This window comes from Anopheles coustani, chromosome 3 (genome assembly GCF_943734705.1).
Source record: "Anopheles coustani chromosome 3, idAnoCousDA_361_x.2, whole genome shotgun sequence".
NCBI lineage: Eukaryota > Metazoa > Arthropoda > Insecta > Diptera > Culicidae > Anopheles > Anopheles coustani.
The window spans coordinates 27,430,001-27,453,240 of NC_071288.1; the positions used below are offsets into that span (position 1 = coordinate 27,430,001).

At 48.4% G+C, this 23,240-nt stretch overlaps 1 protein-coding gene across 2 annotated transcripts in view; it reads right to left on the bottom strand.

Annotated features, from left to right (window-relative positions):
* The window catches only part of LOC131259116 (innexin shaking-B), a 22,246-nt gene extending 2,086 nt beyond the window's left edge, over positions 1 to 20,160 (bottom strand). Inside the window, exons 1-3 of one of the 2 annotated variants that reach the window (XM_058260542.1) lie at positions 20,110 to 20,160; positions 19,688 to 19,821; positions 19,033 to 19,222 (exon numbers count right to left, since the gene is read on the bottom strand). In XM_058260542.1, coding sequence (XP_058116525.1) covers positions 19,033 to 19,222; positions 19,688 to 19,821; positions 20,110 to 20,160 — 375 coding nt within the window. Of the gene's footprint in view, positions 1 to 5,388; positions 5,749 to 19,032; positions 19,223 to 19,687; positions 19,822 to 20,109 lie in introns of those variants that run through there. The other variant, XM_058260540.1, reaches the window with a different exon arrangement.
* Positions 20,161 to 23,240: the final 3,080 nt, after the last annotated feature.

Here is a 23,240-nt window from a genome sequence, read left to right on the forward strand (position 1 = left end):
GGGGTCGGGTAGATAAACAAACCGGGGACCAAACACCGCACTTCCGATTGCGTGCGAACCTTGAACCACCCTCCGGGCCTGACACCGCCTCCAGAGCAGGTATTACGTCAACGGTCGTTTTCCTGGTCATGATTTGTTTCCAAACCGTGTGCCTTTTTTGCTTTATGAATGAATTGTGATTACATGGCATTTTTCAACGGTTATTTCCCACGATCTCTTAAATTTAGTGTTAAAACAGTTCTACGGTTAATGTTTCTTCAGTGGAATAACTTAAATTAAGCTTTAAATTAGAAAGAACGCTACTATTGTTTTTTCTACAAAAAATCATGAATACAACATACGAAATTGAAAACCTTGAATTCCCAAGGATGTTATAAAATCTTATTTAAAATCATAAAAGAAAACCTTTTCATGAAGATCGATAAACCTCTTAGTAAGAACATGTTTACATTACGATGATTATAATTCAAATGACACTTTTGTCACACATCTCTTAAATTCATTACCCAATTTATACCTTTTCTAATTACAGAACCATAATGAACAAAACCAACTTTATGCATATGATCCTTTTCATTACTAGACAAAAATGCAAAATAGTTTACAAGGCTCAATACGATGTATATAGTACCTTATAGGATACATTTGAAGAGAGCCTTTACTGATAAACATAAATTTTTCACACGAAACCAAAAGTCATCGCCTCTTATCCGATCTCTCTACCCCCTCTCATTATTATCCCCGAACAAACGGTAAATACTTTTAACATAATTCTCAGCCTCCTTGTCTCTCTCATTCTCTCCGTCCTAAACCCCCCCCCCCTCCTCTCTCTCTTCATCACTCCATGGCTTTCACACTTTGTTCCTTACCTCGGCAAACGAAAGCATTACGGCAAGGACCGTAATTCGGGCCGATAAAATGTAGGTCAAACGTGCGGGCAAGTGGCTGCGGCAAAAGGATCTGGGCCAGCCCGGAGTGAAGTTAACATGATAAAAAGCCATTTAACAAAGTTATCATTGCGCATCGTATTGTCTCATTATTGTTGCCGCACACAGCATGCCCTTTTGCTCCCTTTTGCATGCTGCCCATTTCTCGGCCACCGCGCCGTGGCTCTGCTGTGCCAATGTGCCCCTTTATGTGTGTGTGTGTGTGTGTTTATGTGTGCCAAGATTGAGTGGATTTTCATATGTATGTTTTGATTCGCTTCCGTCCTCCGGTGCGATGGAGCACCGTGCAGCCGAACGAAAACTACGTCATTCCTGTTACCTCTTCCGAGCTCATGCGGTGCAACGCGCTGTGCAGGGCTGCAGGGTTCCGTTGCAACGGCTCCTGCTGCGCTCACATGGGCATTGTTATCGACAAACGATGATAGATATGCACGACATCAACAACAAAAGCAGAAGCAGCAGAGCCAGTGACAGCAGCAGCAGCAGTCAGAAACGAAGGTTGAACGCTTGGGTCTGTAACCGAGCGGGACCCCCTGTCGGTTACTGGCGAGCACAATCGAGAGCGGTCCTGGTCGGTGGCCTGTTTTCCCGACCCCGAAAGGGTGGGGGGCCTGTTGTTTGCCGCCGTATTTATTTGGTCTCCGTTTTGCCATTACTTTTCGACCCGCTTGAGAGCTGGCTGCTACTAGCACGGAATAAGCTAAGCGGCGATGGCTCCGAAATCCTGGTCACATCTGGCGCATTTACGATGCAACCCCAATAGGGGCGATCTCACCCTGATTTTTCGTTCATTTGCCCGTTCAAACCGAGGCCAATCGTTGAGGTGAATCGTTTCAATTGTTACCAAGCATTACGAAGACTTTTGCCTGCCGTCGGTGGTTGTGGCCCGTTTCCCGCACTCATGAGCGAATAAAAGCACACGGGCCACCCGAAATTGGGCAGTATATGTCGGTCAGCATGCAGATTTCATGCAAAATAATCCACAAGCATATCGTTGCGGGGTGCCGGGTGTTTCGGTGCGGGGCAAGCGGGGCTACAACGCGGCGATGTTTAAATTGGAGCCCGGTTGCTTATTTAATGATTTTTTTTTTGCTCATTTCTCTTCCACCGTCGCCTCTGGGACAAGTTTGCGTTTTTTTTTCTTTATCTTTACCCCCTTCCTCCCCCACCCCGCACCGCGGTCGAGGTCCGTTTATTTGCGTTCAAAATGTAGGATAATGGTGGCGAGAATATTAAACTATGATGTCATTGCTATTTCTTTGTGCGCCAGTGCACAAAAGGTTGCTTCAACAAGCCAACGAGAGTGGCGGGAAACAAACCGGGAAACGACAAAATAAAAAACCATCCCCCGGTTGAAATAAAACGGTAATTTTATGTACTTTAGAAGGTATTCGGTAGTAATAAATTTCGTTTGCAACTTTTCTCAAACAATCCGATCTATAAATGGCACGAAGAGAGCAATCCGATGCCGCGATAAATTATCGATGAATATACGTTTGGACATTCGTGCAAACAATAAACAACACTGGCAAGGTGCACACACACACGCACACACGCACACATATGCACACGCCTGTGGACTTGCGTTTTGTTCGCTGTCGGTCAAACTGGTGAGTATTTATACGTTCCACGAAGAGGGGGGGTCACCGGGGCTTTGTCACGCTGGTGTTTCTTGACCCGAGTAGTATAAATAGGGTGGCTTCTACTAACTGCTACAATGATCTGTCGTTTTTTTTCTCCTTTTTGTTGCGGTAAAATTTGTGTATAGAAAAACTGAATTTACACACGCGTGCTCACGCACACACACATACACGCGTAGCAAAACAGTCATCGTTAAGTACCGCGAAGAGGCAGTAGCGACATGCTGCTACAGTCGATTGAGTTGGAAAGTCATTAGAATTTTTGAAAAATAAAACATCCTCACAATAAACAGTCCACCGGGCGCTCGATGGCACCGCACCCGCCACTTGTGCGCGGCGTTGCGAAACGCTGGGCGCCCCGCGGGACAACCCGGGGCCACTACTTAGCTCCCATTTAGACCAAACAAAACGTCAAAACCCCTGGCTGGCACGGATGTTTTGTGAACGCCCGGGTTGAGATTTACCGCCGCTGCCCCGCACCGCACGAAAAATGAATAGCTTCTCAAATTTATATTCGACAATAAATTCAAAACAGTGTACACTTGCATTGTGTCCCGCACCCGTGCCGGCCTCCGCGCGGATCACCAAGTCAGCGGCGCCAGGGGAGAGAGATAAGCACCGTTGCGTGAGCCATCGGAGTGTACCGTGGGTACGGGGGTAGGGGGTGATCGGTGGCTCGGAGACCCACTGTGGAACGCCACTGCGGGTCAGGAAGTAATATAAAGATAATAAAAAAAAAATCGCTCCCCTCATACCAACAACCACCAGGCGCCTCCATCTACCAGCCACCAGGCGCCTCCATCTACCAGCCACCAGGCGCCTCCTTCTACCAGCCACCAGGCGCCTCCATCTACCAGCCACCAGGCGGCTCCATCGGCCTGCAAAAGGCATTCTGAATGATATTTATTTTATTTTTTAAAATCCCGAAATCGCACTGCAATCCGGTACGCATTTGTTATGGCTCGTTATCCGAGCGTAGTTCAAACCCGGCGAGTCATCGGTTGGGGCGACGGCTGCAGAGTAACAGAGAAAAGGACACAGAGAGAGAGAAAGGCCTCGATAGTAAAGAGAGAGAGAGACACGCACCCGACACTTCCGGGCGAGATTTACGTGATTTTAAAAGTGATAAGTTTAATAAATATACATCAAACGGTCACCGGGCGGGTTCGCGGTACGCGATCTGCTGTGATCTTGGGTTGACTGTTCGTGCCCAAGCCGAGCGCTCCGTTTTTAATGGGTCTGCCTGTAACACGGGAAAATATATCTTTCGACCGGCCACCGTTAGTCACCGCATCAAACCCGGCTCGGAAGTTGATGACGTATGCGCAGCCAGTACGCGTGAACTAAAGTTGATTCACAAAAATCTACCCGGCATTGTGTGATTCATGGGGTTTCATTTTAAAAATAATCCTTTCTTGCCAACTCATGGGAAATATTTGTTATCCATTTATATATCCGTCCAAGGGATGTGATTCAAATGTTACCATATATATATTTTCAAGCCACTCACGATTGAGTGACTTTTTCTAGCAAACAAATAAACATGTTTATACTTGAACGAAAATTCTAATTTAAGTCCAGGGCCCCCACCACAAAATGGAAAGCCATTCCGATGGTCGACGGGAGCGGTTCAGGTTTATTGTTTTATTTTCCAAAGATTGTCCCCATGGGGGAAGGCGGGAGGGGTGGGACTGAGACGATTGCGGTCCCCCAGGGGACGGAGAGGGTGGTTCTAAAAAAATATATAATAGCCAAAACGAAGCCCGCCTCACGTACTGCCGTTCCCTTAAGACGGTTTTGTGCATAAAAATTGAGAACTAATTTCATTCGAGCGGCAGCAAACTTCAAGCCGTCTGACAGGTTTCGGTTCGGTTTCGTACGTCCGAAAAACCGACCGTTCGGACCATCTACCGCTTCACCAGGATGTGCTCAAATCGAAGCCAAAGCCAATTAAAATTGCTGCCGCGAGCTGGCCGCGCTGTGGTAGCATTCCGAACAACGAAAATATTACAAACAACAAATGGCAGCCCGCGGTGCGGCCGGCGCGGTGGTGCGGTGTGGGGTTGACGGTGACGGGCCATCAAAGGATGGGGCGCGAGCTCTGATGGGTGCGTTTTTTCAAGGACGCACCGGCGGGCCAGAAGTTTATTGCCTGCCATTTTGACGACGTGGTAATTGCGACATTTCTAGCGCAACGAAACGCAGAACACATCGGAAGAATTTTGCCCCGGTGGCGTTTTCCGGCGAGTGTGTGTGTGTGTGTTTGTCCGTGACGGGTCCGTGAGAGGCATATGTACGTGTGTACTAACGACGGTTTTAAAGTGAACCGGTGGGGGGGAGGCCGGTGGGAGTCACGAGACGGAAGTGATCGAGACAGCGAAACGATTAAAATAATGGCTAGCCAATTCATCAACGTGTTGTTAAAACGGACTCCCGAGATTGTTGAGATTTGCGCGAGAAAGGATACTGGGCCGGCGGGATTGACGGCACATTAAGAGCATTCAAAGCAGTTGTTGCTTGATGTTTTACACTTCAATCGTTCGTTAAATAGAGCCATAAAATATTGACCGTTTGTGGCCGACGCGGGAGATGGATCCGTTCCGAGCTGTGCTAGAAACACCGACCTTTGTGTAACAATGTATGTAAGGTAGCGCAAACAGAGACTGGGGAAGGGAAAACACTTCAGCTCGAGGACGTCCGGTGGCAAGGTGGAAAAGCTATCAAGGCGAAAAAGGCAAAGCGTTACCCAACACGATGGACGACGGAAGACGGTTGACGACCAACGACATTCGCACACTCACCTGGAAGAACAGACAGAAACAGACCCACTGATAGTACTTGTAAATTTTCTTATCAAACAGCTTGCCATCGGAGTTGCCGACGCCCGGGTACGGCACCTCGCTGCCGACCTTCTTGAGGAACAGGCTCTTGAGCGCGTAGGTCGAGTGGATCCAGCAGTACGTGTTCAGCACGTCCTCCGGTATGTCCTTCGTGTGCACACAGTCAATCGGGTTGCCGACATATTGGCGCGTGGTGACGATCAGCGAGAAGGACATCAGTATGATCACGGTGATCGAGTAGTGCAGGCGGAACACGGGCGAGTCGGTATTTACATGGCTGATCTTGACGAGACTCTTCAGGCCACGGAAGATATCCAACATCTTTCCTGCTGCTGCAGCTGGTTCGCTAGGCTAGCTAGGCTGGCTCGGGTTCTGGTGGACCGGTGTGTGTGTGTCTGCCTGTGGGTGTGGCTACTCCCGTGGCAGGGAGGAGTTGTGAGCCACTGGGGTAATGGTTTCTTTTGGCAGTTGCTGAATTGTTTCGTGAGACGACGAAGAATCGCGGTCTACCAGGGACTTTGACTTCGACGAGGTTTCGCTTAAGGCTTGGGCAGCGCACAGCTCACATACGCCCCTCGCGGGCGTACGCTCAATCGACACATACACGATGACTGGCAGAGAGGCACAGACAGATTGGAGGCACGACTATCGAGGCACCGTGCATGCTTCACACCGAAGCCGAAACCGCCGTGCCGTATGATATGCGGACTGATATACACACACACGCACCACCGTTTGGGTGGGGGTCTTTTGCGGGAAACTTGCATGCAAAGATGGAGGTACGATCCTCGACGCTTCTCGCCACTACCACTACGAAAGTCTCAGGCGATTCGAAAGGACCCTCACGCTTCCGGCGCTGACGCTAATAAGCTTCGCAGGCGCTATCACAAGCCCGTCGCACTGTCCATGTACGTCCATCAAACGGGCAAAGCTATCGTAACGGTGACGGTTCGGAAGACTAACTAATGTTCTGGCGGCACAGTGCACCATATTGGCAACCCCTTTCGGTCACGGTCGAGCACGGCGGACGATCGTTGGCAGACGCGGAAAGACTTGGGTACGCTTCGGCTCGCAGGCTGGCTCCGCCGGCTTTGGCATCGTTTGGTGTTTCGTGCTGTGCGGGACGACTCCGATCGCTAAGGCATCCGGTTTGTTCGACACGGGTGTCTCCCGAACTGGTGTCTCTTTGGCATTAAAGTATTTCTCTTCACCTCCTCCGAAGAAACGGTACGGATCCTGAACTGGTTTAGCTGATTTTTTTAAAGTACACTTTCCACGACACGGACGAAAACAACGGGCTTCCTGCACGGGTCACTACGATTCGCTTGTTTCGAGTTTCACTTTTGCTGCTGCTGCTGTTGCCCGTTACAAACGCATCCAAGACACCGGTTCGAAAGCAAGCGCTGGAAACGCAGCTCTCATTTCACTTTGGTCCCGTAGGTAACATTCTAAAGTGAAACATTGTGGGGGGCATTAAAATCAAACCAAATAGCAATACACACTGACGGCAAGGTTGCACACACACACACACATATTGGGGTGAAGAAACGTGAAATCCGTGCGGAACAATCAAAGAACTGAGTGGTGTAGAAAGGAACACATCGAAACCGAACGGAAGTAACCGTGATCGCGCATGATTTAATGTGAACGCCTTCAACCGAGCAAGACAAATAAATCAAATGCCACAATGACCACCGATCGCGAAGGAAAGTTGTGTGCGGTGTGTGGAAACTCCTAATTCTTGCACGCGTAAAGTAATATCGCACACACACGGTACTGCCTTGCGGTTGCCGAGTACTTGACCGTCGTCGGGCATTCACCACCCTAGAGTGCGGTGTTGGTTGGTAAAATAAAATAATAAATAATGCACAACTAACGGCTCCCAGGCCCGGGGCACGCCGGAATGACGGGCACGTTCTGTGTCGTGTATGATGCACCGACAGGCGGCCAAAATTGAAGAAAGAAAAAAACACCGTCCCCTCTCTCGTTGGCCGGGAGATCCGTTTGCGCCCGTCAAGCGCGACAGTGATGGCCGGGACGATCGCGCTGCGAAATTCTATCGCCGGATTATTTGAAAAGTCAAAAAGAATAGAAACACCCGCTACGGACGCTCGGTGGCGTGTTGTGCCACGGGTTTCACTGCTCGGTTGCTGTCAGCGTTCGCTGCCAACGGACAACGGCAACGACAGCCACGTCAACTTCTTCTGTTACTGCTACTTGCTGCTACTGCTGTCGCTTGCTTGCTTGCTACCGCTGCTGGCGGCTGCATATGACTGATTGGAAACTCGTCTTCGAATCGCACCATCGCCGCCAAAGACGAAGACGACGAACGCTGCTCGCAAATCTTCCACCCCCCCCCCTCCGTCTGGCACCGGGACATCGCTTCGCCCAAGCTCCCACCGCCGAACACTCAAACAAACACGCGGGGATGGACGAGTTTAGTCTCGTCGGATCGGCGGCTCGAGGGCTCGGCCCGAATCCGTCTCGCTTTCGCCAACCGCTCCCGCGTGCGTTCGACGGCTCGACAGTGGCAAAAGACATTGGAACTCCATTCCGAGCACCGTGCGCATTTCGATGTAACCCATGGCCGAACCATGGGGTTTTGGAAAGCAAGAAAAACAGGACTCCAACAAGAAAAGCCTCGATCGAAGGGAATTTACTGACGAGCTGCATCGCTAAACAATTCTCCGTGTGTCCCGCAAGGCAAACAAATCCATGCTGTCAGGGTTTGATTAAAAAAGTCAAATAAACAGGCGAACGAAAGTTGTGTTATCCATTTTTGCCCACAAATCGCGGCCCGTTTCAAATATGATCATTGCCATTCCGCGGTGGTTGTGCGGCGCGCAACCAATCGCTTTCCAACCCGGGCAAGATTTAGGATTCCCAAACCGCTCAAAGCCGTGTGCGAGGTTTACTATAATAATCACGTTCCTGATATTAATGGACTTTTGCATCGTTTACAGTCCGGGTGTCGTTGCGAACGCTTTTCCGCGTTTCTATGTATTCGCTCGTCGTGTGTTTTGTTTAGGCAGCTCTGTCACTTTCCGATTGCGAATCGGTTCTCCGGTGGGCCGGTCGAACCGTGAGGAGTAGATAGGTTTGTCACAAAACGGGAAAGCCCTCCCTTCCCTCCCTTGGTAACGTCAAACCGGTGCCATTTACACATGTTCTAGGTGGCAGACCCGATGCGGGAAAGCAAATCACACACCAATGATCTGCAATGAATACACTATTATTTTTGGAAGCCTGAATAGGAAACCTACGAGATGTACGTTCCATGGCGAATGGGGGTGAGAAAAACCTATCCTCACCACGCACAAAAAAAAGTAAAAGAAAAAGGCGGAACAAAAATGAAATCTGATAACGAGCGCAGATTCGATAATGTAACGAATTGAATCACGACCATCACGGGTGGGAGAAAATGTAATTTATGTGCTCCCGAGAGCTCCGAAGACGATTGAGAGCCTCCCGCTGGGGGGTTACATAAAGGGTGGGGGTGGAAATTTATTGTTCAAAGGAAAACGTTGCCAATCCAAACGATGGTGAAAAAGGAACTGGTTTGACGATGCAAAAAAATGACACTCTTGATAGTAAAGCGTTGAAGTGGAGCATTTACTACACCACAAAGCGTACTTTCACACCCTGATTCACCTTCTCCTAGAGGAGTTCTTTCACTACAAGTACTAGAAAGTAAAAGTTAACTAAGCAAACAGATGTAGATAACCGGTTTGGAAAACAAATCCCCGTGAACTCGAAGTGAAAAAGTAGCAATAGAGGATTATGAAAATGAAAATAAAAGAGCATTAACATAGAGAAACGTTGCGTTCAATGGTGGTAAAAATTACAGTTGTAGTGTGAAGAAAGAAAAAAGTTTTAAAAAATCGGTTTCGGTGATTTAAACTCGTGGGGTGGTGTTTGAGAAGAAAAACGAACGTGAATAATGTGCAACATTCACTCACTCGCAAATCCGAGAAACACGCGGAAGACAAGAAAGCAAGTATAGTACACAGAGAAAAAGAAAATAGCACACGTAAATACAGGATTGTTCCGGTGAGCGATAAGCGGCATGATTGCCGACGCGGTGCATGAACAAACTTGAAGAAAAATCTTTCCCCACGAACCCACCCACTCGTACTCGATTCTGCGAAAGACAACGTTACAAATGAGTCAACGTTTCACCGTTCTGTATCAAGGATTCAAAGTCTACGCCACGCTGGGTTTCCCGAAAGCCGATCGAAACAATCGTTTGCCTTGTTGCTAGGGACGGGCGAACCCGAAACCCTGGGTTTCTACCTCGGGAGCAACTCCTTTGCCAAATCCGATCCTTCCGATCGTTCGCTTGCGATTCGAACGGATGGAAAGCATTAAAGAGTCGATGGCCGGATGGACCGGGGCAGCCGTATGAAAAATGGCCACATTTCGCACCGGATGGTAGTGACGGTGAACTGAACTCCCGCATGCATGCCGGCCTCCTTTGCCCTGCCTCGCCCCAGCTATTAGTAAACTCTCAGGCAAAACAAACATTCCCTTCGCGCGCGCGTTTCGGTCGAGTCTGTCGATTCTAAACGGGAGATTTGTGGTGTTCTGTGTTTTTTCTTTTTTCGTTTGCTTTCCTGTTGGTGTGTCCCGACTCGTCTCGGGGTTTTTCTCGGGGCGCAACTAGCGAAACAACACACTCCCGTACAATAGCAACGCTCGTTCCAGTGTTTGATTTAATGTTCTCCCAAACCGCCACACCGCGTCCGTTCGTCCCGCCCCCCCCCGAAGCGGCAAAGGGAGGATGTTTTGCTCGATGTTTCTTTTTTTTCTGTTTTTGTTTTTGCCTGCGCGTGAAAATTCCAACCATTCCCACTGCAAACATTGGTTTGAGTTTTGGTTTTTCCCTCCGTTTTTCTTTTTCCCCCCCGCACCCGAGTCGTTTGTTATGCTGTTGAGACCGATCGACGATTCGCACGATCGACACGCCGACGATGATCGATCGCCTCGCATAACGGGACTCGGGAATGGGCGGAAGTGGCAGTGGTGGTGGTGGGATTCATCCGCCCAGCACGGCAAAAACATCAAACGGCGTGCCCTCTCGAGTGCCCCGGCGGCCACTCGATGTGCCCAAGGTTCCGATATGTTGTTCCGTATCGCCGCTCGCGCTTCAAGAGCTACTAGAAGTCGTCAAGCTCGAGAAGCGCGAGAGGTGTCTTTCGCCGGAGCATGGTTTTCATCGTGGACTAGCCGCTTCCTGGAACGGATGCGCGCACGTTTCGCTGGGCCGCCGCCGTGAATTGCACGCGTTGCTTGATTGAAACTGTGCAGCCTCGAGCGTTGGGAAATGCGATCGAGTGAAAATTATGGCGGCGGATTATAATATCGAAAACAGTTCCAATCCATCGCGTGAGGAATTTGCCAACAAAGTTGCTAATGATAAACTCGTTTGAACGAGCTCAACCCGCATCGTTGATGATCGCACGTGAGTCGCGGCTTTTCTGGCGCTCCGCTTCCATTATGAGCTCTGCTGACCGTCAGGGCCATCAACACCTCAAGCTCATGCACCAGTCATCGGCCCACGTGAAAGAACTGTCTATGATCAAAATGTTTTTCCGAAGACACGGGGGTTGAAAAGGTTGGAAAGATTGAGGTATCATTTTTTTTAAGAACCGTATTCGCCCCCTCGCGTAGGTTAGCGTGACGCCCTCCCTGATTTAGCGGATCGGCAAGGGTTAAATGGGTGGATGTTTTAAATGTTTCCCTCGCGGTGTGTATGGGTGTTTTTCTTGTTTCATCCCGCTTTCCACGGGTGAGTAAAATTGTTGGAAGCACGTAAATGGGGAGGGGGAAAAAAAACACCACCCAAAAACGGTGAAACAATATTCCAACCAACGTCTTAATTTCCCTCCCCTTGGGTTGGCTGGGTGGGTTGGAAGGGGGTGCGCGATGGGGGTTGGTTTAATAAATCCGGTGTTGAAAGGTGGCGGTGCTCTGGACCACCCCACTCAGAAGCGCGCACACATACACACACACATCTCATTATTCAGCCTCCATCCGTCCATCTCGAAAACACGTGTAGTGTAATGAAGCAATTTTTCGTCTCATTGGCGCACCAACACACTACCAACCGTGGCGCGGGATGGAGCGCAAGGGAGCGGACGGTCGGATGCGGCTTCGGGGGCTGGCAATTGGGCAAAGGTCTTAGAGCGGGAGAAAAGCGGAAAGGGACGGAGGGAAAATTCACCGCAGAAAACGAGAGAAAGTCGTTAGGCACGAACGCGGACACGCACGAACGGTATGGGGCGACGGTACGACCACGACCACATGTAACGACCGGCAGCAGCAGGATCGGTCGGTTGGAAAACCCATGTGCACCAACCGAACTCGCGCAAGCACGAACGCACGCACGCACGGACGCACGCCACTCGCTTTCCTCGCCACTCGGGCCTGCCTTGCGGTAATGAAGAAGTTTTTCCTCACCCGATCGGAGAGTGGTGGCGGGTGGCGGGTGTCTGGCGTACTGGTCGGCACGATGGACGACCGGGGACGGGAGCGGGGGGATGGGAAGGGGAGCCGTATGATACACACATGCACGGGGGATAAATCTTTATGCCCCTGCGAGTCGATTCAAGACGTGGTCCGCGCGTCGAGGTGCACACATAAATTGGCCAGTATTTATATATATATATATTTATATATATGTACATTTATATATATATATGCGTGCTGAATAATGCTCCCCATAATGGTATTGGGCAGAGGGTGGAGGGGAGTGTGAGAAAGAGAGAGAAAGAATAAAAATAACGGCCAGCTAGCCATTTTGCAGGTGCTGCCTTGCGGGGTGTCTGCGGAAACGCGGATTCGCCAGATTTTCCACCACATATTGTGTCTCGTTTGAATCGCGCACAGGCGAAGAAACAACGACTTTAGAATGAAACAAACGAAAAGAAAAACCTAAATCAGCAACGTGCCACATGTCCGCGCCCTCTTGCTCACCCTCCCTCACCGTCCCAGGCCGGGTCTAGGGGGGTTTCTACCCCTGTTCCGTATCCTGCGTGCCGTGGCGACAATGAGCAATGCAATGGGGGGGAGCAATTTTCATCCGCTCGGACCAACGTACGATGATGAAATCGGATCCATCATCACCGTAATCGGCATGGCCACGGCGAAGGTCGTGCGGTCTTGTAAACACACACACGCATCCGCTATTACCACCCCTTTCTCCGTGCCCTTTCATCTGTGGTCTATTTATCCCAACTCCCAATGGTTCCGTTCCGCCAAACGATTCCGCCAAACGAGGCTGCACAATCAACCTCGAGTTCCGATCCATCAATTGCAGCTTCACCCCAATCGGAGGGGGGGAGCGAGAGGTAGGAGTGACTGCTTCCCGTTCCGGACTACCCGTCGAGATGCGGCTCTGACGTGCCGGTGCCTGGTGGGACTCCTTTTCCGCGAGGTTAATTCAATTTAACGGAAACGGAACCGGAAACCCGGCGACTTCCTGGCGCGATTTTCACTCAAACGCTGCGGGCGACCGGTAGTTTCTATTTTCTCCGCCAAATCAGTAAATCGGTAACCCTGCCTCCCCCTTTTCCTGGCCACAGGGACAGGAAGGGAAACCTCCACCCCGTTGTGTGACAGCAAGTCACGTTTCGGGTTCGATTCCGGTGATGGTACAATTTTGGAGTGCTTGTCAACGGCACCACCGTTTGCCAATTAAACTGTGCCACAACGCACGGACATCCCGTCAGATGCAGCTGCAGAAGTCACTCCGGTTCACTCGGTCGAAGTACGTCACCAAACCAGTTGAAGCAACAGTAGCGTTCGCAGCAGCAGCAGCAGCAGAAGAAGACCAACCCATTACGGATAGCCGATGTGATCCGATGCGATCCTATTTATTAATCCCTGCCCCGATCGTTTCACACTCGCGTGGTGCACTCAGTCATTTACCAAACGCACAACACCCACACACACACACACACAATCTGTCACGGTGTCATCGTGGCTGTCCCTGCACCGCTAAACGACGCACCCCTCCCGCCAGATGCGAACGAACGCCGAAGGTTACGAAGGGCTGACACCACCATCATTCTTATTGCCCTACGCTCTGACCCGCGAAGGAGTCGTGAACGCTCGGTTCGCACACCGTCTTTTACGAGTTCTTTTTCTGCTTTTGACAAATGGATTTCCCTTTCGTTCGCTTCCCCACCCCGTCGATCGTGTTGGAGGATTGTTTTGCGCTGACGTTCCATCAAACAACAACGCGATCGTGACCGCGACCGTCCGGCTCCGGCTCGATCAAACTGCTGGGAATTTGCATGGGGAAGGGGCCAGGATGCCTTGCGGGTGAAAGGATGGGTGGCGGGGTTGGGGGCATGTAATTAAAAATATTCATCATTTGTCGGTAATTATGGGGGGGGCCGGGAAGGGGCATGATGAAATGGCAAGTAACATTAGCAGCACGCGTATGGTTTTTCCCTATTTTCCGACCTACACGGTGTGGGAACGTGTCTTTTTTTTCTTCGTTCGCTTCAATTTAACAGTTTCGAGTTCGCTTTCGATTCGCGGTCTCATCCGACCGATCTTTGTTTGGTTTTGTTCGCGGCGCCTTTTCACCACCAACAACAACTCGCGTGTGTTTCGAGGACTTGCGCCTACTTTTTTCTACTCCCGGCTACTTCGATTTCTCACACCGTTTTCACGATCGTTCGGTCCTGTGCTTCTGCTTGCTGCTCGGTTTCGTCGGCGAGCTTGGTGGTGCGGGAAAACGGGGTGGCATTTTCTTGCGCTACTTCAAACCGAACTAGAACGAAACCGTTTCAACGCCCGAGGGGGGAGGGGGGCGTGAGGCACAAGTCATGAACCTGAGAGGGATGATGGGATTAATTGTTAACGCGTACAACTGCACACACACGCACGCACGCACGCACACACACGCACTCACGCATCCAGGAGTACACGCAAGGATAGACGGCCGGACGGACGAACGGACGGAAATGGACGGACGGACAGATGGGACGGACGGGCGGACGGCCGGATGGGAAACGGCAGTCCGATCCTAGCGCGCGCGGTCGTATCTCACGCGGTCTCACAACTCGGACCCGAACGCGGCGTTGTTCGCGTCTCGACGCCTCGGCTCACACTAGTAACGCACTCGCTGCTCTAAACATAAATATCTCTCGGCCTGCCACGTCGGTGGCCTGTCCGCGGGGCCGGCCATCCCGGCGGCTGCTGTGTGAGGGACCAACCACATCCACACACACACACACACATGCACGCACACACACGCACACAGCCTGTGCCCGTCGCGTTCTCGCACATGTGTGCAAGTTGTTGAAGATTTTTCAAATGTTTATAAATACGTAATGTATGTGTTGCAGGCCGCCCTTTTCCCTCGCGGGTCGCCACCGGGGAGCCGGGCTTCGGTCAAGACGGATCGTTTCCACGGTGGGGGGGGGGGGAGGGGCGTCGTGTTGGGATGGGCATGGGTAGCGGTAAGTTTGGATTTTCTTTCCCAGATTTTCGCTCTTTCGCCTTGCTGCCCCATTCGCGCTGACCGCTACGCGCTTTTCCGAGCGATTGAAAATTGTGCGTATGCAGCAGCAGCGCTGATATTTTTAATTTCCCATCTCATTCTCACGTGCTCGGCGTTTCGTTTTTCCCGTCGAACACCAGCAGCGCCCAGCGAGAAGGTCGCTTTTCCCAGGTTTCTTCTCGCGGTGTCCGGCATGCTCTTGTTTTGTTCGAAACTCCCGAGAGTGTTTTCAGATTTTTCCTTTCCGCTGGTTTTGTTCTTGGGCGGTTTTGCATTTCGGTTTGGCTGGTTGGCTGGCTGGCGGGCAAGTGGCTGTGCAGGGGGGGGTTTGCCCAATGCATTTCCAATAAATGTGTTCAGCATAACTTACACTAGCACCGCGTTACCCCAGTTTTTCCCCCCCCCCCCCCCCCCCCCATTTCGTTCGGCTGCGAAGGGGTTTACCCCGACGGGCAGGGCAGGGAAGGAAAGGGGTGGGCGAACTGCGATGCAGAGCGGTACTTTAACATTTGAGGTTTTGGTTTTGTTTTTTTTTTCGGCGTTTGTTCGTTCCTCTTCGGTGTGCGAGCGGATAGTTTTTCCGAAGGAAAATTAAACTCGTGTGCGTGGAGTATCGCTTTGTTCGGGATCGTGTAGTTTTTCTTTTTGTTGTTTGCGCTGGCTTTTTTTCCCTCTCCGTGATCGATTTTCGCGCAATTTCAATGATCTCTTCATGCACACAAACACATGTACTCTTTGTTGGGAGATTGTATCTGTTTTTTTTTTTAAATATATATATGTATTATTCTCCACGTAAATCTCGCCCTGGGAAACTGTACCTTCCATCCAGGAAGTCGAGGAAAAATCGAGCCTTGGAGGAAGGTCTGCTTTGGTAGGGAAAATGTTGCAAAGAAGCACGCTCCATCGTTAGCGCTTGTGTTGGTTCACATTTAAACCCTTCCAAAAGCGGGAAGAAGCGGGAAAATGGAAGGGAGGCGTGGATCGAGAAACACAAAAAAACTACACCCCGACGTAGGCACAAAAGGGAATTTACTCATCGACTCGTCGGCGTCGTTGGGGGGGAAGAGAAAACGGCTGGCGGGTTGGACGAGGACGAGGCGATGAGGGATTTAAAAGTGAATCTTATCGTAGAGCAGTCGAGCGTGTATACACACATACACCCAGACAGGATGCGATGGGTTTTGCGTCGCCAGCGTCCATTTGGGAAATCCCAGCATCCTTTTTTTTCGCTTTTTCAAATATTGTCTTTTGTTCGGGCCCGTGCCGCTCGCTAAAAGCTTTTCCTGCTCATTATCGACCGTTGCCTGTTGGGAAAAGTGAGTCGATCTTTTTTTTTTTTTCTTTTCAAATATTTTGCCTTCATCGTACGGTTGTGCCACCCCATGCTCGTATCGTGTTCGCCCGATTTGTTGCATCATTGTTCACCCGATCGTATCGGCATTGCACCAGTGCAGCATTGAGCAGGAAGTTTCCGGTTTGCTTGCCGAACTCCCCCCCCCCGGAAAGGAGAGGTTTTCCCGCCAGTTTCCCAATTATCGGATCAACCGCATCGGTTGGTAACGAGCGCGACTTTGAAAGTTACGCGGCTCAAAGTTTTCCTGCCTGTTCGAAAAAAGTACGCCTAGCTGTGCGTCAGTTTTCCGCCAGAGGGCGCACCATCGCTGACAGCGTAAGCCTTTTCCCCCCTCCCCCCGCCCTTCGGAGTAGAGAAGGGTAGAAGCTGGGCGAGGAGGGGACAGCGTTCACCCCTTCCACCGCGAAGATCGTGCCGCTGCAGCAAACGGGTTAAATATACATACCAGCTCACGAAATCACTGCCACGGCGGAAAAGCTACGCAATACGCGCGTGCACCAGCACCGCTCCAGCCTTTGCGTATGTGTAATTGGGGACGTGCCCGGACCGGCAATCTTCGGACGGCATCGGAGCGCAGCCCCGGCCAAAGCGAGCGTTGCGGATCTGTTGCGGCAGAACGCTTGCTTGCAACCGGGAACGCCAATGGATGATGATGTTGCTGGTGTTTCTGCTGCTGCTGATGATGATGATGCTGATGCTGATGGCGATGACGCGGTAAATGGATGCTGATTGCTTTAAAATGAGCACCACAAATCGACGCTCCACTCGCCTCGGGAGTGGCGCTGCTGACTTCAAACGAGATGATGATTACCGCGCACCCCTTTCGCGCTTTCTCCCTCTCCCTCCACCCGGACGCTGGGCCATCTGGGAATCCTCGGATGGGGAGGGATGGGGGGGAAAAACATAATAATGCCGCAGCTTGCTCGGAAAAAGGGGTGTGGGTATCGTGGTGGAAGTTAAACATTTACTACCTCCTCACGCACCACCCGATACTAATGTACTTTTCAATACGTCAGTGTGTACGCACGCAGCCAGCACGCGCGACGTCATCTCGCGGTAACGGCCGCCTCGAGGCCGGATGTACCTGCCGGGTAAAGGTCTCATATGTTGTAAACGAGGAGGGAGGGAGGGGGGCAATAAAAGGCTCCCAAATGTCGCTTTCGTTTGCGGAACCCCAGGTGAGGGAAATCTTGCGTGTGCGGTTTCTGCCGTGGAAACGCTCATAAAAGTGTTCCGACCCCCGTTTCCCCTTTCCCTGCTGTTGGAAAAGGAAAACTGGGCACAAATTAGCACAACTCCACGACCACCGGATCCGTCACCAGTGGACTCAGTTGGGGTGGGTGAAATTTAATTTCCGTCTGTTTGCCCTTTCGGGTGGCAAACCTTCGTCAAACCTGCGGGTTGCGTGCTTTTAATTGTGGCCCCTCCGGTGTGACAAGTGTTTAGTGCTTGTTCGGACTAAACGGTTTAATCTGCCGGAACGGATCAAAGTTGCTATCGCAGTTCGAGGGGGGGCAAAACAAATCATGCTAATTTGTCACTAATTAATCGTCACGCACACCGGCCCAAGGGTGCTGGTGGACTCGTGGCGGCTAAGGTAAGGGGATTCGATGAAAAATCCCCCGTTGGGGGTTTAAACGGGGAAGATTTATTTTCCACCGGGTTTAATGAGACGAACCGTGCCGTTTGCCGAGTGGACAAACTATTATCGTAACCAAGAGGACCGAGAATCTTGAGCGTTGTTTGAGCGCTCCAAACAATTAGCATATCTCGATGGGATCGATTGTTGTTTCCTACTTCCACTGAAAACTACTTTTCCCATCTGCTTGACATACATCGGGTTTGCGGTCCAGGCAGCAAGCAACAGGACCAAGTCCTCCCTCGATTTCCCGCCTGCAGTGATCGAGCAGTCGTTCGAGTGAAGGACACGCCAAGTGCCCTTTTTCCAACCGTTCGAACCGGAAAGTAATCCCTTGGCTCTCTCGAGAAGGATCTGCCTTCTGCAGCACTCGACGGCTCAAGTGGCTCATAGGTACGGAACGGAGGTTTCGCCTTCCTTCCGGCCTCACTGCAAGGGTGGCCCTGAGTGGCACTCGTCGATAGTTGGGCGCTGCAGTTGACAACCGAGACAATCGCCAAAACGGAATTGGAATTTCTCGCCGAATGGAAGGAGACACACGGAAAACACGTCAAACAACCGATGGAAAACAGTGGTGTGGAAAGGAAAATGAAAGAGCAAAGTAATGGAAAGCAAAAGAAACAACAACTCGCGAGTGCTAGAAAGTGAGGTCCCCACCAACCCGGTAGTCCCCAAGGTTCGGAATAGTGAGCCAATTGTGGGATCCGGTGCATCCGGTGGGAGGATCAGAAATCGTCGAAAATGGCCGCGGGGCCGTAAAACGTTGCAATTAAAACACGAACAAACACACTCAGGAAAACGCTTCAGCACAACAATTAACACTCATCGTTTTGATACACACGTGTGTGCAGGTGCAAGATGGACACATAGAGAGACAAAGAGAAACGAGAAAAAGAGAATTAAAACGGGAGCCGACACCTTGCCGACCCTGCTGGGCAGAAGAAGTTGACACTCAGAAGAGAAAGCACACGTGGTGATCGAGGTCGAAACAAATAGCAACACACACACACACTCACACGAGTACACAATTCATAAAGAATCATCCTTCTCATCTCCGTTGGGGTGAGGCGGGGGAGGAGGGAGGAGGGGGACACTTACCTGAAAAAACAGCGTAAACGCCACCCATTGGTAGTATTTAGTGTGTCGTATCGTTAGCGCGCCGCTTCGTTGTGAATTGTCGACCCCAGGAAACGGCACTTCCTGGCCTTGCTTTTTCATAAATGCATCTACCACAGTGTAGGTTGAGTGAATCCAGCAATAGGTGTTCAAGACGTCCTCCGGGATGTCTCTGGAAAAGGGGACCGGGGCGTGGAAGTGCGGTTAGGGAACGGCTGTCAACGGCCCACACAACACATATGCATGTAAATCGAATATCAACTTGAAATAATCGTACTTCTATGCAATATGATTGAATCGTAAATGATGGTAAAATAATGCCTATACGTACAAAAGTGGAGGCGCTAACAGTACATTGTTCAAAATGTATATGTTTAGTCGTATATTTTCTAAGTCGGCATCATATACGACTTACGATATACATCAGCCGTACATTGTTCGTATATCTATACGTATGCATAAAGAAAATCGTATTACATTCTTAATCGGCATCATATGCAACAAAGAATATACATTGCTCGTACATTGTCTATGCATAATGCGATTCCGATTCGAAAAAAACTAATATGAGATTCAATTTATTCAATTTAATACGACTTCGTGTTGTGTGGGGGGAACCAACTTGACGACGACTTACCGAGTGTGCACACAGTCTATTGGGTTTCCGACGTACTGTCTTGTTGTAACTGCGATCGAGAACGTTACCAGCAGGATAACCGTTGCATTGGTGTGTAGTCGAAAAATTGAAGAATCTGTCTTTACGTGGTTTACCTAGCGGGACCGAAGTAACGAGCGTTAGTATACCGTTTTTCTTACTTAACATATTTTTGGAAGTAAATAATAAACCATTTGTCGTTAGATGATTTGCCCTAACTAAGTAATTAGGTATTATTTCTATGATAAATAAATAAAACATTTCGCTTTATGAATTCAAACATTAGTTCCAAAAGAACTAATTTATACTAAGGTTACCTTTGCTGGCTCGTCCGTGGAAGGACTTTAACCAACGTATAGCTCTTAAATTAGTAACATTCTCCTTCCGGGCCGCGCGATACTTACCGATGACCTACTCACTTGCATAAATGCATAAACGCCTCTTAAAAACTCCATATTACTACTAGAAGGTGAATTTATGGGGGCTCTCTGAGTTGGCCCCCCCTGGTTCTTTCTAAAATAGGATGGCACTCCTTCAGCTAGATTTGTTTTGACTTTCTTTGAAAATGATCTGAAACCGCATCGCGAATGCAACGGAGAGAGAGAGAGAGAGAAAGAAGAGGAGAAAGAGAAACAATCGGGAACGGATTAGTAAGGGCTGTCGCACTGCTTCGCCTCACTCGGCCGAGGGCGCCTCGGATTTGCTCATCGTGTGATGAAGATATTTGGCGAATATCTTCTCGAGGTCGCCATGGCAGGTCATCGATGAAGAACTTTCATCACGAGCCTCGCCACCGGTTTGCGCTACGTAAAAGCTACTGAAAATTTAATGTGCAAAGTATGGGCTGTAGTTGTTTGGTGTTGTTTTGTTTACTGATTAGGCATGTTTGCAATGTAATGTACGTTTCCCAGAATCGAGAGTGTAGTGATCGGCAGCGAAATGGGCCCAACGGACTGTGGTTATGAAAAATGGTTAATGTTGGTCACTAATAATACCAAAAGATTATGCCACTATAATTATTCGCGAGCTTTAATGTTTGATGATAGTCAAGAGTCATACTCGTGCGGTGGAAATTTAATGGACAACGAGAAAGATCCTTGATTTTTTTTGATAAAAAATAAATGAAAATCCGTCTAAGGCTTTCTTTTGTTTTTGAGAATTTATAAACTTTCATCCATTGCTTGATAAATTTTAGTTTGTATTGCAAATCTTTCTGGGAAAGTTATTGATTTAGTAATGCTGGTTTACTAATGCTGGACAGGCGACTATAAGACCTTTAAACAGTGTGTTCTTTAAATGTAATGTTCGTGTGTCAATTTGTTAGTGTATTGTTTTATATTTGTTTGGTTTTTTTATAATATTGCACTTATTTTTTAAGGTAAATAGAAGCTTTGAAGAAAAAAATGTGCATCAATCTATTTGAACCAGTCGGAACGGGGGTGGTAGAGGTGGCAGTGGTGTTTGGAGGCAGCAAAAAACTAGAAGCTGTAATTAAAACAAACGTATTGCGCAACAGCGGAATGTGTTAATTTTTATCGTGTGGCATACTGTGGCTTTGACTGACGCAACGGAAATTGGCCGAGTCGCTTTTGCTTAGGATTTTTAGTTCTCGACGTGGCCTCTAGATGTGAAGGATAAAATTGGGCAAAAGCAATCATACACTTTGTTCGCTTATCGTGACGGACTGATTTGATAGGCTCCAGCGTGGGTTCAGATGTTTTCACTTCCTGCGCTGCAACCAATTCGAATGCAGGTGGCAGATTTTGAAGCCCCGGTCTGTGTGAGAAATTCCAATTTTGCGACACCTTCGCTTCGCAATGTGTTCCCTTGCTATCGCCAATCTCATCTAAATGTCACTGCGGGGCTAAGGAGACCCTGGCTCTATTCTTCTACGCTTTGTGCATCCGATCGATAGTCCAATAATATAAATTCACGCGACACCTTGCATAAATCATGTGATACGGCGCCGATGGGGAAATGAAAATGTTGATTAGTTTTAAATATCCATCCTCGTTCTCTGCTGCTGAGAACATGCAGCTTCTTTTCCAATAGCTTGTCTAACAGTTTCTAGAAAATCTTTCACGTAGGTGGGACAAAATCTCCTAGGTAATCTACAAAACCATTCGTGAATGATTCGAAGAGATCCATTTTATCGAAGAAAAGTTCTTCAAAGCTCTTTATATTGATAAAAAACGAAAACTTGTACGAAAGTAAATCTGATTCTCAGGTACTGTGCCAGTAATTCAGTCCCGAGCAATAGAAATCAAACGAAACTGTTCAACATTTTACAGTTAACAATACTGGTAAACCTTCATTCTACAAAAAAGGCAATCAAACCAAAGCAAAAGCCTATCTCTAAGAAATATAACCCTTAAATAGTCGTTTACTTTAACGGTTACGGGTGGAAGAATTTTCATGTACAATGTATCATCATCTCCAGTTTTGTTTAGAAGCATTTTAAGATTTTCTACAGCAATATAATTGATAAACAGGGAGCAAAAGATTCAAACTTTACGGGAAATAGGTAATAAAAAAATATTTTAAAACAAATGCAAAAAGGATAGCTTTACTATTCTCACTATGGAAGCCTGGTTTAGTCGAACAGGTTTGTACATGTTATAGGTTCAAATCGTATCGATTCGAAAGTTACAAAGATGAAAGAAGTTATGAAGATGACTTGTAGTTCAATAAACAAAAACCAAACATGAGAAAAGTATGCTTTACGGATTTTTAAAACTAATACATGAAAAGATAGTTGAGATGAAGAATAAATAAGTAAGTAAAAGCAAACTGTAGTCCACTTTAACATGTTTTCATCGGAACATAAGAGAGATAATTAATCTCAGTTCAAATTCAAAATGAAATAGTTTTAATAAAAGCAACTATAAGCATGCAAATATTGTATTTGACAGTCGTGAAAAATGTACCAAACGATAAGAAATGCAGAATGTCAAAGTTATAATATAAATGTTTTAGATATAATGTATCAAAAGAGAATCTAGGAAAAATATCATAATCACAAAACTTGATACGAAATAGATGAAAAGATATAGTGAGAGTAAAAACGGGAGATAGGTAGAGCAAATGAACGAGAATGAATGAGATAAGAGTCGAAAGACGGGAAAAATATTTGAGCGAGAACGTTCTGGCTGTACTTCTACGATAATGTAATGGCAATTATCAGTGTTAGTATTAGTATTACTGCTTTATTCACTAGTAATAGAAGTAGAATCGAAAATAGGCTAGGATGGATAACAATAGATTCTGAATGGGCAAGAAAAGAAAATAAAAGGAAACTTAAAACTGGTCTTCTAAGAAAAGAGTAACGACTCACCCCTGTTGCTGGATAAACCTAACTGTATCTTAAAAGGCCGTAAGTTTTGTTAGCACTTTGTGTGAATCTGTGTAGTAGTTTTTGGGACCAGTGTATGTCAAAATACGCATGCTAGATTCGGTTTGTGCTTTTCCTGAAGAAGAATATACAGTTAATTGGTATGAGTAAACTTTTCTTTTTTGATGGTTTATGTAGACTTTT